At 40.9% G+C, this 18073-nt stretch overlaps 1 protein-coding gene across 2 annotated transcripts in view; it reads left to right on the top strand.

Annotated features, from left to right (window-relative positions):
* FER (FER tyrosine kinase) overlaps positions 1-18073 on the top strand; it is a 728481-nt gene that overhangs the window by 284127 nt on the left and 426281 nt on the right. For both annotated transcript variants that reach the window (XM_053701530.1, XM_053701531.1), the window contains exon 11: positions 16572-16664. In XM_053701530.1, coding sequence (XP_053557505.1) covers positions 16572-16664 — 93 coding nt within the window. The remainder of the gene's footprint in view (positions 1-16571; positions 16665-18073) is intronic.

The following is an 18073-nucleotide window of genomic DNA, read 5'->3' on the forward strand; positions in this document are numbered from 1 at the left end:
CTAACAATGGCTATTGTGAGCTATTATGAGCAGTTATGGGCGTTGTACCTGCCATAAAAAAAGGCAGTTTATGGAGAGAGCCCATATTGTCATAATTATTCAAAGAAATAACTGTACATATATATATATATATATATATATATATAAGCACACAACCCCTCTCCCTCTCCCCACACACACACACACACACACACAGCCCCTCCCCCCCCCCCACACACACACGCACAAAGCCCCTCTCCCCCCCCATACACACACGCACACAGCCCCTCTCACAAACACACACACACAGCCCCTATCCCCCTCACAGACAGCAACTCTCCCCCCCACACACACACAGCCACTCTCACACACACATACATACATATATTCACTCATACACACAATTCCCCATGAATACTCCTAATAGCTATTTTGCAAAAATACTTCTACATGACTGGCTTGTTCCCAACATACAGATTTAAATCATTTTGAGTAAGGGGCTAACCCGATTCCACCTCTCAAAAAGATAAAAAAATTAAATTTCCATAAAACATGTTAGGGTCTATAGATATTTTACACCCAACAAAGATTTTTTTTTACATATAAAACACATTTAATAAGATTTTGATTCTTTAAAGTAAGACACACCCCTTCCTGGAAAATCCAAACAGTTCCAACAAATGTAAACTAAAATTGTGACATCAACTTGTTTTGAAGACGGATAATCTGCCCTAAAAAAATAAAAAATAAAGAACATTTTATGGTGTAATTGGGTTTTCAAAGTTTTCCATAAAACTGAGCAATTTAAACAGTCCTGAAACTGAAGCTTGTGCTCTTTAATATTTACATATAAAATGGCATCTTATAAACGAAATAGACAATAACTACAATAAACATATGCTGCCAGCACTGAGCTAAAGTGTTTATGACCTCTCTCTCTCTCTGTCATTTTCCTCTCTGTTCTTCTGCTCACAAAAACATCAGAAAGGACTGTGCAGAAGAACAGAGAGGAAATGCCTGAGATTGCAGTGAGCACTATCAAGTGTCTGAGAATGCGCTGACAGCCTGACACTAGTAGTGTAACACACCCGCCTCCCCTGATGGAGCCTTTACTCGACCTCGCATGATCATTAGTAAAAAGGGCCTCTGGCCTTGGCATACCTTACTTTCCCGGCCGTTCCCCATCTCTCTGGTGTTGCACTGCCGCCGGCCTGATATTCTTGTGACTACTCAGTCTCACCTCCGTTGCCGCCTGGCCTGGGAGATCACGTGCGCATGTGCGTGACTCCCGGGCTCATGCCCTGATGTGCAGCAGATAGGGGAAGCAGGCTGGTTGACCCGTGAACGCCCGCTCAAAGTTAAAAAAAAATATTTTTTTCAAAGCAGTTAGAACTTAGCAGCGTTAGTGCAGTGTGGTCACTGTGGTGTGGACAGGTGCTGCCCCCCAAAATCCTTTACCCTAGGCACTGGCCTTGGCCTCTCCGTTAATACGCCCCTGCATACATGGGATTTTGATTTGGAAATAGTGATTCATCTATCGTGCTCTAGATATGTGTCAGTAGTACATATACAAATTTAGCCATGATTTATATGTGCATTGTATTTCTTTCATGTAATTAGCAAGAGTCCATGAGCTAGTGACGTATGGGATATACATTCCTACCAGGAGGGGCAAAGTTTCCCAACCCTCAAAATGCCTATAAATACACCCCTCACCACACCCACAAATCAGTTTTACAAACTTTGCCTCCCGTGGAGGTGGTGAAGTAAGTTTGTGCTAGATTCTTCGTTGATATGCGCTTCGCAGCAGGCTGGAGCCCGGTTTTCCTCTCAGTGTGCAGTGGGATGTGAAGAGAGTATTGCCTATTTGAATTCAATGATCTCCTTCTACGGGGTCTATTTCATAGGTTCTCTGTTATCGGTCGTAGAGATTCATCTCTTACCTCCCTTTTCAGATCGACGATATACTCTTATATATACTATTACCTCTACTGATTCTCGTTTCAGTACTGGTTTGGCTTTCTACTACATGTAGATGAGTGTCCTGGGGTAAGTAAGTCTTATTTTTTGTGACACTCTAAGCTATGGTTGGGCACTTTTATATAAAAGTTCTAAATATATGTGTTTAAACATTTATTTGCCTTGATTCAGGATGTTCGATATTCCTTATTTCAGACAGTCAGTTTCATTATTTGGTATAATGCATATGAATAATCAATTTTTCTTAACTTAAAAATTTGACTTTTTTTCCTGTGGGCTGTTAGGCTCGCGGGGGCTGAAAATGCTTAATTTTATTGCGTCATTCTTGGCGCAGACTTTTTTGGCGCAAAAATTTTCTTTGTCATTTCCGGCGTCATACTTGTCGCCGGAAGTTGCGTAATTTTTTTGACGTTTTTGCGCCAAAAATGTCGGCGTCACCGGATGTGGCGTCATTTTTGGTGCCAAAAGCATTTAGGCGCCAAATAATGTGGGCGTCTTTTTTGGCGCTAAAAAATATGAGCTTCATTATTATCTCCACATTATTTAAGTCTCATTGTTTATTTGCTTCTGGTTGCTAGAAGCTTGTTCATTGGCATTTTTTCCCATTCCTGAAACTGTCATTTAAGGAATTTGATCAATTTTGCTTTATATGTTGTTTTTTCTATTACATATTGCAAGATGTCTCAGTTTGACCCTGAATCAGAAGCTACTTCTGGAAAATCGCTGCCTGATGCTGGATCTACCAAAGTTAAGTGTATTTGTTGTAAACTTGTGGTAACTGTTCCTCCGGCTGTTGTTTGTGATGAATGTCATGACAAACTTTCTAATGCAGATAATATTTCCTTTAGTAATGTTCCATTACCTGTTGCTGTTCCATCAACATCTAATACTCAGGGTGTTCCTGTTAACATAAGAGATTTTGTTTCTAAATCTATTAGGAAGGCTATGTCTGTTATTCCTCCTTCCAGTAAACGTAAAAAGTCTTTTCAAACTTCATCATCATTCTTATTCTGTTTCTGAGAATGATTTTTCTGTTTCAGAGGATTCTGTTTCAGAGATTGATACTGATAAATCTTCATATTTATTTAAAATGGAATTTATTCGTTCTTTACTTAAAGAAGTCTTAATTGCATTAGAAATAGAGGAATCTGGTCCTCTTGATACTAAATCTAAACGTTTAAATACGGTTTTTAAACCTCCTGTAGTTATTCCGGAGGTTTTTCCCGTTCCTGATGCTATTTCTGAAGTAATTTCCAGGGAATGGAATAATTTGGGTAATTCATTTACTCCTTCTAAACGGTTTAAGAAATTATATCCTGTGCCATCTGACAGATTAGAGTTTTGGGACAAAATCCCTAAAGTTGATGGGGCTATCTCAACTCTTGCTAAACGTACTACTATTCCTACGGCAGATAGTACTTCCTTTAAGGATCCTTTAGATAGGAAAATTGAATCCTTTCTAAGAAAAGCTTACTTATGTTCAGGTAATCTTCTTAGGCTCGCTATATCTTTGGCAGATGTTGCTGCAGCTTCAACTTTCTGGTTGGAGGCTTTAGCATAACAAGTAACAGATCATAATACTCATAGCATTGTTAATCTTCTTCAACATGCTAATAACTTTATTTGTGATGCCATCTTTGATATCATTAGGGTTGATGTCAGGTATATGTCTTTAGCTATTTTAGCTAGATGAGCTTTATGGCTTAAAACTTGGAATGCTGATATGTCTTCTAAGTCAACTTTGCTTTCCCTTTCTTTCCAAGGTAATAAATTGTTTGGTTCACAGTTGGATTCTATTATTTCAACTGTTATTGGGGGGAAAGGAACTTTTTTACCACAGGATAAAAAATCTAAAGGTAAATATAGGGCTGCTAATCATTTTCGTTCCTTTCGTCACAATAAGGAACAAAAGCCTGATCCTTCCCCTACAGGAACGGTATCAGTTTGGAAACCATCTCCAGTCTGGAATAAATCCAAGCCTTTTAGAAAGCCAAAGCCAGCTCCCAAGTCCACATGAAGGTGCGGCCCTCATTCCAGCTCAGCTGGTAGGGGGCAGATTACGATTTTTCAAAGAAATTTGGATCAATTCGATTCACAATCTTTGGATTCAGAACATTGTTTCACAAGGGTACAGAATAGGCTTCAAGATAAGGCCTCCTGCAAGAAGATTTTTTCTTTCTCGTGTTCCAATAAATCCAGTGAAGGCTCAAGCGTTTCTGAAATGTGTTTCAGATCTAGAGTTGGCTGGAGTAATTGTACCAGTTCCAGTTCTGGAACAGGGTCTGGGGTTTTACTCAAATCTATTCATTGTACCAAAGAAGGAGAATTCCTTCAGTTCTGGATTTAAAAATATTGAATCGTTATGTAAGAATACCAACATTCAAAATGGTAACTATAAGGACTATTCTGCCTTTTGTTCAGCAAGGGCATTATATGTCCACAATAGATTTACAAGATGCATATCTGCATATTCCGATTCATCCAGATCACTATCAGTTTCTGAGATTCTCTTTTCTAGACAAGCATTACCAGTTTATGGCTCTGCCGTTTGGCCTAGCAACAGCTCCAAGGATTTTTACAAAGGTTCTTGGTGCCCTGCTATATGTAATCGGAGAACAGGGTATTGTGGTATTTCCTTATTTGGACGATATCTTGGTACTTGCTCAGTCTTCACATTTAGCAGAATCTCATACGAATCGACTTGTATCGTTTCTTCGAGAACATGGTTGGAGTATCAATTTACCAAAGAGTTTGTTGATTCCTCAGACAAGGGTAACCTTTTTAGTTTTCCAGATAGATTCAGTGTCCATGACTGTCGTTAACGGACAAGAGACGTCTGAAATTGGTTTCAGCTTGTCGAAACCTTCAGTCTCAATCATTCCCTTCGGTAGCCTTATGCATGGAAATTCTAGGTCTTATGACTGCTGCATCGGACGCAATCCCCTTTGCTCGTTTTCACATGCGACATCTTCAGCTCTGTATGCTGAACCAGTGGTGCAGGGATTATACAAAGATATCACAATTAATATCTTTAAAACCGAATGTACGACACTCTCTAACGTGGTGGACAGACCACCATCGTTTAGTTCAGGGGGCTTCTTTTGTTCTTCCGACCTGGACTGTGATCTCAACAGATGCAAGTCTGACAGGTTGGGGAGCGGTATGGGGGTCTCTGACAGCACAGGGGGTTTGGGAATCTCAGGAGGCGAGATTACCAATCAACATTTTGGAACTCCGTGTGATTTTCAGAGCTCTTCAGTCGTGGCCTCTTCTAAAGAGAGAGTCGTTCATTTGTTTTCAGACGGACAATGTCACAACCGTGGCATATGTCAATCATCAAGGAGGGACTCACAGTCCTCTGGCTATGAAAGAAGTATCTTGAATACTTGTATGGGCGGAATCCAGCTCCTGTCTAATTTCTGCGGTTCACATCCCAGGTATAGACAATTGGGAAGCGGATTATCTCAGTCGCCAAACATTACATCCGGGCGAATGGTCTCTTCACCCAGAGGTATTTCTTTAGATTGTTCAAATCTGGGGACTTCCAGAAATAGATCTGATGGCTTCTCATCTAAACAAGAAGCTTCCCAGGTATCTGTCCAGATCCAGGGATCCTCAGGCGGAAGCAGTGGATGCATTGTCACTTCCTTGGAAGTATCATCCTGCCTATATCTTTACGCCTCTAGTTCTTCTTCCAAGAGTGATTTCCAAGATTCTAAAGGAGCGTTCGTTTGTTCTGCTGGTGGCTCCAGCATGGCCTCACAGGTTTTGGTATGCGGATCTTGTTCGGATGGCCAATCGTGGACTCTTCCGTTAAGACCAGACCTTCTATCGCAAGGTCCTTTTTTCCATCAGGATCTCAAATCCTTAAATTTGAAGGTATGGAGATTGAACGCTTGATTCTCAGTCATAGAGGTTTCTCTGACTCCGTAATTAATACTATGTTACAGGCTCGTAAATCTGTGTCTAGGAAGATATATTATCGAGTCTGGAAGACTTACATTTCTTGGTGTTCTTCTCATCATTTTTCTTGGCATTCTTTTAGAATTCCTAGAATTTTACAGTTTCTTCAGGATGGTTTGGATAAAGGTTTGTCTGCAAGTTCCTTGAAAGGACAAATCTCTGCTCTTTCTGTTCTTTTTCACAGAAAGATTGCTAATCTTCCTGATATTCATTGTTTTGTACAGGCTTTGGTTCGTATAAAACCTGTCATTAAGTCAATTTCTCCTCCTTGGAGTTTGAATTTGGTTCTGGGGGCTCTTCAAGCTCCTCCGTTCGAACCTATGCATTCGCTGGATATTAAATTACTTTCTTGGAAAGTTTTGTTTCTTTTGGCCATCTCTTCTGCTAGAAGAGTTTCTGAATTATCTGCTCTTTCTTGTGAGTCTCCTTTTCTGATTTTTCATCAGGATAAGGCAGTTTTGCGAACATCATTTAAATTTTTACCTAAGGTTGTGAATTCTAACAACATTAGTAGAGAAATTGTGGTTCCTTCATTGTATCCTAATCCTAAGAACTCAAAGGAAAGATCGTTGCATTTTTTGGATGTAGTTAGAGCTTTGAAATATTATGTTTAAGCTACTAAAGATTTCCGAAAGACTTCTAGTCTATTTGTTATCTTTTCTGGTTCTAGGAAAGGTCAGAAGGCCTCTGCCATTTCTTTGGCATCTTGGTTAAAGTCTTTGATTCATCATGCTTATGTTGAGTCAGGTAGAACTCTGCCTCAAAGGATTACAGCTCATTCGACTATGTCAGTTTCTACTTCCTGGGCATTTAGGAATGAAGCTTCGGTTGATCAGATTTGCAAAGCAGCAACTTGGTCTTCTTTGCATACTTTTACTAAATTCTACTATTTTGATGTATTTTCTTCTTCTGAAGCAGTCTTTGGTAGAAAGGTACTTCAGGCAGCTGTTTCAGTTTGATTCTTCTGCTTATAATTTCAGTTTTTTTCATTATAAGATTTAAACTTTGTTTGGGGTGTGGATTATTTTTCAGCGGAATTGGCTGTCTTTATTTTATCCCTTCTCTCTCTAGTGACTCTTGCGTGGAAGATCCACATCTTGGGTATTAATTATCCCATACGTCACTAGCTCATGGACTCTTGCTAATTACATGAAAGAAAACATAATTTATGTAAGAACTTACCTGATAAATTCATTTCTTTCATATTAGCAAGAGTCCATGAGGCCCACCCTTTTTGTGGTGGTTATGATTTTTTTTGTATAAAGCACAATTATTCCAATTCCTTATTTTTTATGCTTTCGCACTTTTTTCTTATCACCCCACTTCTTGGCTATTCGTTAAACTGAATTGTGGGTGTGGTGAGGGGTGTATTTATAGGCATTTTGAGGTTTGGGAAACTTTGCCCCTCCTGGTAGGAATGTATATCCCATACGTCACTAGCTCATGGACTCTTGCTAATATGAAAGAAATTAATTTATCAGGTAAGTTCTTACATAAATTATGTTTTTTATAATGTGATCAGATATTCACTGCGAAAGCAACTTACAAATTAAAGCATTTAGCTTTCCAGTGTTTGTCTACAAATACTAGAAAAATGCAAAAATGTCCGGTGCCCAAAATGGGCTCCACGCTGTGAAATGTAACTTCTGTGTACCATGCAAATTTAAGATGTTAAAAGAAATTATATACTGCAATATTTATGTTGAGATATTTGGTTTAGTTATTATTTGGTAGCCTTAGAGCAGGGGTGGGCAGACTTTTGTAAGGCAAGGGCTACCTTTAATTTTATTCCAATTAAAAATTGTATTTTTGCCACAAATAATATAGCTTTAAAAATCAGCCACGCTCTTTACTTACTGCGAGAGCTCTTTTCTTTACGTCACACTGGGACCATTAAGCAACCGTATCTGTGTACCGCGCCTGCGTATAAATAAGTAGTCTCACAATCAAGTCTTTGGCTATCGGAGTAGTCAAGCCTGGAACACATGGGAAACCCACAGCTCAGGTACAACGATGACAATGAACTATTCTCAGCCAATCATAGACAGACTCATTCTACAAAGTAATTTTATTGGACGCCATGTCAGGTTGATTAGGGGGCGCAGGTCCTGTTGGCTGCTTTTCATCTGTCCGCTACTAGCTGAAGACTATTGCTAATAGTTGGGACAGTGATAGCGGCAGGACCTGCAGGCTTTGTACCACCTTACACAGCAACCAGAGACTGGTATAGCAGCAACAGCACTGACCTGCACTATTTGGTGACAACAAATTCTGGGAACAGAAAGCTGCAGAAACTAGCACAGTATAGATAATATTAGTGTGTCAGAGAAAGTATCAGAGAGCAGCATCAAAGCCTGGTACAGAGTAAGTAAAAGAACCTGAGGGGGAGTAACAGACCCTGGGGTAAAAAACAACACCAGACCATTCACCCAGCATAGCCTGGTGACAAGTAAGGACAGAACTAGAAAGTAGCAGCAGAATATTGGACAGAGCAGGACCTGGAACTGCCAAACACATGGATACCGAGCAGCATCTTACCCGTGGCGAGTTCAGCTACAGCCGTGTCGCACATGCTGAAGCACACACACCGCCATCATAGACTCATAGCTGATTTCAAAAGTCTGCATAACAAACATTTCTCATACATCTATGGTGACGAGACTCTTCACTCAGAATCTAGATGTGAGAAATGTTTCTTTCTCCAACATAGGTGTGTCCGGTCCACGGCGTCATCCTTACTTGTGGGATATTCTCTTCCCCAACAGGAAATGGCAAAGAGCCCAGCAAAGCTGGTCACATGATCCCTCCTAGGCTCCGCCTTCCCCAGTCATTCTCTTTGCCGTTGTACAGGCAACATCTCCACGGAGATGGCTTAGAGTTTTTTAGTGTTTAACTGTAGTTTTTATTATTCAATCAAGAGTTTGTTATTTTAAAATAGTGCTGGTATGTACTATTTACTCTGAAACAGAAAAGAGATGAAGATTTCTGTTTGTAAGAGGAAAATGATTTTAGCAACCGTTACTAAAATCGATGGCTGTTCCACACAGGACTGTTGAGAGGAATTAACTTCAGTTGGGGGAACAGTGAGCAGACTTTTGCTGCTTGAGGTATGACACATTCTAACAAGACGATGTAATGCTGGAAGCTGTCATTTTCCCTATGGGATCCGATAAGCCATTTTTATTACAGACAGTAAATAAGGGCTTCACAAGGGCTTTTTAAGACTGTAGACATTTTCTGGGCTAAATCGATTTATATATAAACATATTTTATACTCCATAGCCTTGAGGAATTATTTTAATCTTGGGAATTTTGTAAAATAACCGGCAGGCACTGTATTGGACACCTTATTCTCTAGGGGCTTTCCCTAATCATAGGCAGAGTCTCATTTTCGCGCCTGTATTGCGCACTTGTTTTTGAGAAGCATGACATGCAGATGCATGTGTGAGGAGCTCTGATACATAGAAAAGACTTTCTGAAGGCGTCATTTGGTATCGTATTCCCCTTTGGGCTTGGTTGGGTCTCAGCAAAGCAGATACCAGGGACTGTAAAGGGGTTAAATATAAAAACGGCTCCGGTTCCGTTATTTTAAGGGTTAAAGCTTCCAAATTTGGTGTGCAATACTTTTAAGGCTTTAAGACACTGTGGTGAAATTTTGGTGAATTTTGAACAATTCCTTCATACTTTTTCGCAATTGCAGTAATAAAGTGTGTTCAGTTTAAAATTTAAAGTGACAGTAACGGTTTTATTTTAAAACGTTTTTTGTACTTTGTTATCAAGTTTATGCCTGTTTAACATGTCTGAACTACCAGATAGACTGTGTTCTGAATGTGGGGAAGCCAAGGTTCCTTCTCATTTAAATAGATGTGATTTATGTGACACAAAATTTAGAGAAAATGATGCCCAAGATGATTCCTCAAGTGAGGGGAGTAAGCATGGTACTGCATCATCCCCTCCTTCGTCTACACCAGTCTTGCCCACACAGAAGGCCCCTAGTACATCTAGCGCGCCAATACTCCTTACTATGCAACAATTAACGGCTGTAATGGATAATTCTATCAAAAACATTTTAGCCAAAATGCCCACTTATCAGCGAAAGCGCGACTGCTCTGTTTTAGAAAATACTGAAGAGCATGAGGACGCTGATGATATTGTTTCTGAAGGGCCCCTACACCAGTCTGAGGGGGCCAGGGAGGTTTTGTCTGAGGGAGAAATTTCAGATTCAGGGAAAATTTCTCAACAAGCTGAACCTGATGTGATTACATTTAAATTTAAGTTGGAACATCTCCGCGCTCTGCTTAAGGAGGTGTTATCCACTTTGGATGATTGTGAGAATTTGGTCATCCCAGAGAAACTATGTAAAATGGACAAGTTCCTAGAGGTCCCGGGGCCCCCCGAAGCTTTTCCTATACCCAAGCGGGTGGCGGACATTGTAAATAAAGAATGGGAAAGGCCCGGTATACCTTTCGTCCCTCCCCCCATATTTAAAAAATTGTTTCCTATGGTCGACCCCAGAAAGGACTTATGGCAGACAGTCCCCAAGGTCGAGGGGGCGGTTTCTACTCTAAACAAACGCACCACTATACCCATAGAAGATAGTTGTGCTTTCAAAGATCCTATGGATAAAAAATTAGAAGGTTCGCTTAAAAAGATGTTTGTTCAGCAAGGTTACCTTCTACAACCAATTTCATGCATTGTCCCTGTCACTACAGCCGCGTGTTTCTGGTTCGATGAGCTAGAAAAGGCGATCACTAGTAATTCTCCTTCTTATGAGGAGATTATGGACAGAATCCGTGCTCTCAAATTGGCTAATTCTTTCACCCTAGACGCCACTTTGCAATTGGCTAGGTTAGCGGCGAAAAATTCTGGGTTTGCTATTGTGGCGCGCAGAGCGCTTTGGTTAAAATCTTGGTCAGCGGAAGCGTCTTCCAAGAACAAATTGCTTAACATTCCTTTCAAGGGGAAAACGCTGTTTGGCCCTGACTTGAAAGAGATTATCTCTGATATCACTGGGGGCAAGGGCCACGCCCTTCCTCAGGATAGGTCTTTCAAGGCCAAAAATAAACCTAATTTTCGTCCCTTTCGTAGAAACGGACCAGCCCCAAGTGCTACGTCCTCTAAGCAAGAGGGTAATACTTCTCAAGCCAAGCCAGCCTGGAGACCAATGCAAGGCTGGAACAAGGGAAAGCAGGCCAAGAAACCTGCTACCAAGACAGCATGAGATGTTGGCCCCCGATCCGGGACCGGATCTGGTGGGGGGCAGACTCTCTCTCTTCGCTCAGGCTTGGGCAAGAGATGTTCTGGATCCTTGGGCGCTAGAAATAGTCTCCCAAGGGGGAGGTTCCACAGGTCTCAATTGTCTTCAGACCACATAAAAAAACAGGCATTCTTACATTGTGTAGAAGACCTGTTAAAAATGGGAGTGATTCATCCTGTTCCATTAGGAGAACAAGGGATGGGGTTCTACTCCAATCTGTTCGTAGTTCCCAAAAAAGAGGGAACGTTCAGACCAATCTTAGATCTCAAGATCCTAAACAAGTTTCTCAAGGTTCCATCGTTCAAAATGGAAACCATTCGAACAATTCTTCCTTCCATCCAGGAAGGTCAATTCATGACCACGGTGGATTTAAAGGATGCGTATCTACATATTCCTATCCACAAGGAACATCATCGGTTCCTAAGGTTCGCATTCCTGGACAAGCATTACCAGTTCGTGGCACTTCCGTTCGGATTAGCCACTGCTCCAAGGATTTTCACAAAGGTACTAGGGTCCCTTCTAGCGGTGCTAAGACCAAGGGGCATTGCAGTAGTACCTTACTTGGACGACATTCTGATTCAAGCGTCGTCCCTTCCTCAAGCAAAGGCTCACACGGACATTGTCCTGGCCTTTCTCAGATCTCACGGATGGAAAGTGAACGTAGAAAAGAGTTCTCTATCTCCGTCAACGAGGGTTCCCTTCTTGGGAACAATAATAGACTCCTTAGAAATGAGGATTTTTCTGACAGAGGCCAGAAAAACAAAACTTCTAAACTCTTGTCAAATACTTCATTCCGTTCCTCTTCCTTCCATAGCGCAGTGCATGGAAGTAATAGGTTTGATGGTAGCGGCAATGGACATAGTTCCTTTTGCGCGCCTTCATCTAAGACCATTACAACTGTGCATGCTCAGTCAGTGGAATGGGGACTATACAGACTTGTCTCCGACGATACAAGTAAATCAGAGGACCAGAGATTCACTCCGTTGGTGGCTGTCCCTGGACAACCTGTCACAGGGGATGAGCTTCCGCAGACCAGTGTGGGTCATTGTCACGACCGACGCCAGTCTGATGGGCTGGGGCGCGGTCTGGGGACCCCTGAAAGCTCAGGGTCTTTGGTCTCGGGAAGAATCTCTTCTACCGATAAATATTCTGGAACTGAGAGCGATACTCAATGCTCTCAAGGCTTGGCCTCAGCTAGCAAAGGCCAAGTTCATACGGTTTCAATCAGACAACATGACGACTGTTGCGTACATCAACCATCAGGGGGGAACAAGGAGTTCCCTGGCGATGGAAGAAGTGACCAAAATCATTCAATGGGCGGAGACTCACTCCTGCCACTTGTCTGCAATCCACATCCCAGGAGTGGAAAATTGGGAAGCGGATTTTCTGAGTCGTCAGACATTACATCCGATGGAGTGGGAACTCCATCCGGAAATCTTTGCCCAAATTACTCAACTGTGGGGCATTCCAGACATGGATCTGATGGCCTCTCGTCAGAACTTCAAGGTTCCTTGCTACGGGTCCAGATCCAGGGATCCCAAGGCGACTCTAGTAGATGCACTAGTAGCACCTTGGACCTTCAAACTAGCTTATGTATTTCCGCCGTTTCCTCTCATCCCCAGGCTGGTAGCCAGGATCAATCAGGAGAGGGCATCAGTGATCTTGATAGCTCCTGCGTGGCCACGCAGGACTTGGTATGCAGACCTGGTGAATATGTCATCGGCTCCACCATGGAAGCTACCTTTGAGACGAGACCTTCTTGTTCAAGGTCCGTTCGAACATCCGAATCTGGTCTCACTCCAACTGACTGCTTGGAGATTGAACGCTTGATCTTATCAAAGCGAGGGTTCTCAGATTCTGTTATTGATACTCTTGTTCAGGCCAGAAAGCCTGTAACTAGAAAAATTTACCACAAAATATGGAAAAAATATATCTGTTGGTGTGAATCTAAAGGATTCCCTTGGGACAAGGTAAAAATTCCTAAGATTCTATCCTTTCTTCAAGAAGGATTGGAGAAAGGATTATCTGCAAGTTCCTTGAAGGGACAGATTTCTGCCTTGTCTGTGTTACTTCACAAAAAGCTGGCAGCTGTGCCAGATGTTCAAGCCTTTGTTCAGGCTCTGGTTAGAATCAAGCCTGTTTACAAACCTTTGACTCCTCCTTGGAGTCTCAATTTAGTTCTTTCAGTTCTTCAGGGGGTTCCGTTTGAACCCTTACATTCCGTTGATATTAAGTTATTATCTTGGAAAGTTTTGTTTTTGGTTGCAATTTCTTCTGCTAGAAGAGTTTCAGAATTATCTGCTCTGCAGTGTTCTCCTCCTTATCTGGTGTTCCATGCAGATAAGGTGGTTTTACGTACTAAACCTGGTTTTCTTCCGAAAGTTGTTTCTAACAAAAACATTAACCAGGAGATCGTCGTGCCTTCTTTGTGTCCGAATCCAGTTTCAAAGAAGGAACGTTTGTTGCACAATTTGGATGTTGTTCGCGCTCTAAAATTCTATTTAGATGCTACAAAGGATTTTAGACAAACATCTTCCTTGTTTGTTGTTTATTCTGGTAAAAGGAGAGGTCAAAAAGCAACTTCTACCTCTCTCTCTTTTTGGATTAAAAGCATCATCAGATTGGCTTATGAGACTGCCGGACGGCAGCCTCCTGAAAGAATCACAGCTCATTCCACTAGGGCTGTGGCTTCCACATGGGCCTTCAAGAACGAGGCTTCTGTTGATCAGATATGTAAGGCAGCGACTTGGTCTTCACTGCACACTTTTACCAAATTTTACAAGTTTGATACTTTTGCTTCTTCTGAGGCTATTTTTGGGAGAAAGGTTTTGCAAGCCGTGGTGCCTTCCATTTAGGTGACCTGATTTGCTCCCTCCCTTCATCCGTGTCCTAAAGCTTTGGTATTGGTTCCCACAAGTAAGGATGATGCCGTGGACACACCTATGTTGGAGAAAACAGAATTTATGTTTACCTGATAAATTGCTTTCTCCAACGGTGTGTCCGGTCCACGGCCCGCCCTGGTTTTTTAATCAGGTCTGATAATTTATTTTCTTTAACTACAGTCACCACGGTATCATATGGTTTCTCCTATGCAAATATTCCTCCTTTACGTCGGTCGAATGACTGGGGAAGGCGGAGCCTAGGAGGGATCATGTGACCAGCTTTGCTGGGCTCTTTGCCATTTCCTGTTGGGGAAGAGAATATCCCACAAGTAAGGATGACGCCGTGGACCGGACACACCGTTGGAGAAAGCAATTTATCAGGTAAACATAAATTCTGTTTTTATTATGCAGACTTTTGAAATTTTCCAGGCGGTCACCTCAAAATTCACTCGCGGTTCACTGGTAGACCGCGATCTACCTCTTGTCCACCCCTGCCTTAGAGGATTTGATCTCAAACTATTGAAAGGGACGTTTCAATACTTTACAATTAATGTAGACAAAGTAAGGAAAGTGCATAAATCTAGTCTAAAGTAAAAAGAGTTCAGAACTGTCATTATCTCAAGGTTGGTTACTACGATAAGTTTATAATCATGCAGGCGAACACATTAATTATATTCCTGCAAAATGATTGCAATTTATAAATTCTCTCTTTCTCTACCCCAACCTCTCTCTACCCCCATCTCTCTCTCCCTCTATGTATCCTACCCATTCCATCATGTGACAACCACCAGCCAAACACAAAATGCATATATGTATTTTTTTGTGAATCTTGCACATGCTCAGTAGGAGCTGGTGCCTTAGAATGTGTGCATATAAAAAGATTGTTGATATTTAGATAATGGATGTGAATTTGAAAGTTGTTTAAAATTGTATGTTCTATCTGAATCAGGACAGTATAACTTTGGCATTAATGGTCCTTTAATCTCATTTAAATGTTAGAAAAAATAAGGTTTCAGTGTCTTTAAACATGAGTAATGACAAACATATTCTTTTATTTGTTCTTTGCTTATTTTGGATCAGAATTTGCCTCCTATTTATGTATCTATTCGTCAAAGTGTCAAAACTATATGGAGGTTGCAGATTTCTGTTTTTATTGCAAAATCTGTTTCCTATTTATTATTGCGTTTTGTGATTTATTTATTTTTAATTATCTAACTCCAATTGATTCAACTCCGGATATGGAAACTGATTAATAACTCAAAAAACACTGTTATAGATTTTGATAATCTGTTTGTAAATAATATAAAAAATGTATATTGCTTGTAATGCCCAAAAATATTAACTACCTATGACAAAACATATTTATCTCTGGTAATCCATTTCCTATGCTGTTGGGATTACCAGTGTCTTTTTAAATATATTTGTAATCTGCTTAAATATTATTGACCTATAAATGGATGCGGTGGATGCTACACTGATATTACAGAGAGAGAGTTTAAAATTGACATAATTAGTTATATAGAAGTAAGGCAGCAGGACCTTTTCCCTGTGCAAGAGCATTTGTGCAGAACATGCTTTATACAAAAATTAAACCATCTATCTAAATAGAGATGGTTTTGTGTGTAGATCTCTCTTGTGTAGGAGGCAATTGCAGCACTTAGCAGTTTCCTGTGAATATGTTGTGCTTCTAGTACTTTAATGCTTGAAGCTGTTTAAAGGATACAGAAGTTTCACTTGAATGCATTACGTCCAATCCAGAAATGCCAATAAATAAATATGCTGTTTTTGCAGACAATAATATAAGTAAATTGAAAGCTTTTTTTGTATGTCTGAATCACAAAATCATTTTTGGGTTTCATTTCCCTGTGTGTCCAAATGATTATTGAGGTATCAACAGTTTTTCTAAATCTAGTTATATATAAAAAATGTGTGTAAACTGTGTAGTATTAAATTAAATTCTGTCCAGGTTGTTGGTGGAGGAGGATGATGATGATGATTATAGTTCTTTTGACCTATCCCGGAGGCACAAAAGATCTGAAAAACAGGGATAGTTGGGAAATAGTTTATAAGGTCTCCATTACCCATAAATCTTTTAGCCATGTATATAAATGCATGTGTAGGGGTAAAATGTGGCATAAGGAAAGAGTGCCGGAGAAGGGAAGTTGACAAAAGTAAGGCAACAATAAGAATCGAAGGAAGTAAAGAGATAAATGAAGTAACTGGAAAAGGATAAACAATAAGGTTGAGAAAAACAGGAGAAGAGTTAACAATACAAATCGAAGTTGTTCCGGCCATTTTATTATTGTAATCCACATTCCTGACAGCTTTAAGAAAGACTTGCAAAAACTAAGGAAAATAATATTTTTTGCAACAAATTTGTAGCCTCGAATATCAATCACCCAAATGTGTTACTGAAGCAATATACTTTATTTTTTTATAGTAAAAGGCTGTAGTTGCCACTTGGCTGTCTAGAATTCTTATCTAATCTGGTTTCTTTTCATTTTTAACAGGATAAGAAAGAAAAGGTATCAAAGTTTGATACGTTACGTCATTCCATAGCAGGAATTATACGGTCTCCGAAATCCATGCTGGGCTCTTCATCCGTAAGTACATATGTATTTTTGATACTATTATTCATTATTTGCTGCTTTAGCTTAAAAGCTTAAATGGACAATAAATCTCTTGCTTTTGTGTAAAAATTGTGTTTTTCCCGTGCTACCTAGAGAGGCCACAAACACACACAAAAAAAATTCTGTAGCCTAACCTTTTAAAATGCTGCAAATTGCCTAAACCCATTGCTATTGATTTGCAGCATTTTAAAAACCTAGGTTACAGAATTTGTATTTTCTTCTTAAATGGAAAGAGTCCACAGCTGCATGTATTACTTTTGGGAAATAAGAACCTGGCCACCAGGAGGAGGCAAAGACAACCCAGCCTAAGGCTTACATACTCCTCCCACTCCCCTCATCCCCCAGTCATTCTTTGCCTTTCGTCCCAGGAGGTTGGCAGAGACGTGTCAGAATTTTAGTTTTTTGTTTATTATGGAGGGAAGTACTCTTCAGCATGGGACAGGAGTTTTAAGTAGTCCTGTCAGTCTCTCAGTGAGGGCTTGGATGAAAGTTAGAGTTCGGAGATGCAGGGAGAGTCTTTCTGCGAAACCATCCCAACTCATATTAACAGCTCCTCAAGCAATCAGCGTTGTCGAACTTCGCTTCGCTGCCTGCTTCCTTCTCTCGAGTCCATGGCGGAGGCGATGCCACTATCTGTCACACTTGAAAGGCTGTGTTCCTGTTCCACGGTGTAGATTCCGGTAAGATAGTTTCATTTTACTTTATAGTCAATGTACTGTAATGTGAATATTTTCCCGAGAGGTTACACACCCTTGCGGGTATAACTATATGTCTTGAGGGTCTCAGTGAGTCTCTGTTAGTATCTTGGAATTGAGGGTTAATATCTCCTGAGGGGGTTTATTGAACAGGGGGGTTTATAATCATGTTTGTTATGTGATTCAACTTGGTTATGTGTGATGTTTATGGGCTTGTGGTTGGAACTTTGAGGCCTTTGGAAGTGACGCAGCCTTTTGGTTGGGTGCGCTTTTTTGGACTATTCGGTTCACCTTGTGTTCGGGCGTGGTTCCGTTCCCCATTTCCGCATTCCTGACTGTGTGGCGAAGGAGATATTTTAGTTCGCAGGGGTCTGGTCATAGGAGGTGGTGAATGCCCCAGCCATTGTGGGTGTCAGGTGCCATTTTTGTTTTCATACTTTAGTCCATTTTGATATTTCCTCTATCCAGTTATGGAGGATTCTGAAGTTTCGGAGCATTCTGATACCGAGACTATTTTGATTTCAGATTCTGAGTCCGGTGACGAATCTGTATTGGAATCGTTGGCACATGTCAACCAGTTTTGTGACGTATGCCATTTCAGAGCGCCTGGTTCCTCGGGCTCGGGGAATTAAAGGACTGCTGAGCCATCCACCTCTGGGGGTCCTGTCCTCCGAGAGGCGTGTTCCC

The sequence above is a fragment of the Bombina bombina genome, chromosome 2, assembly GCF_027579735.1.
Source record: "Bombina bombina isolate aBomBom1 chromosome 2, aBomBom1.pri, whole genome shotgun sequence".
NCBI classification, from domain to species: domain Eukaryota; kingdom Metazoa; phylum Chordata; class Amphibia; order Anura; family Bombinatoridae; genus Bombina; species Bombina bombina.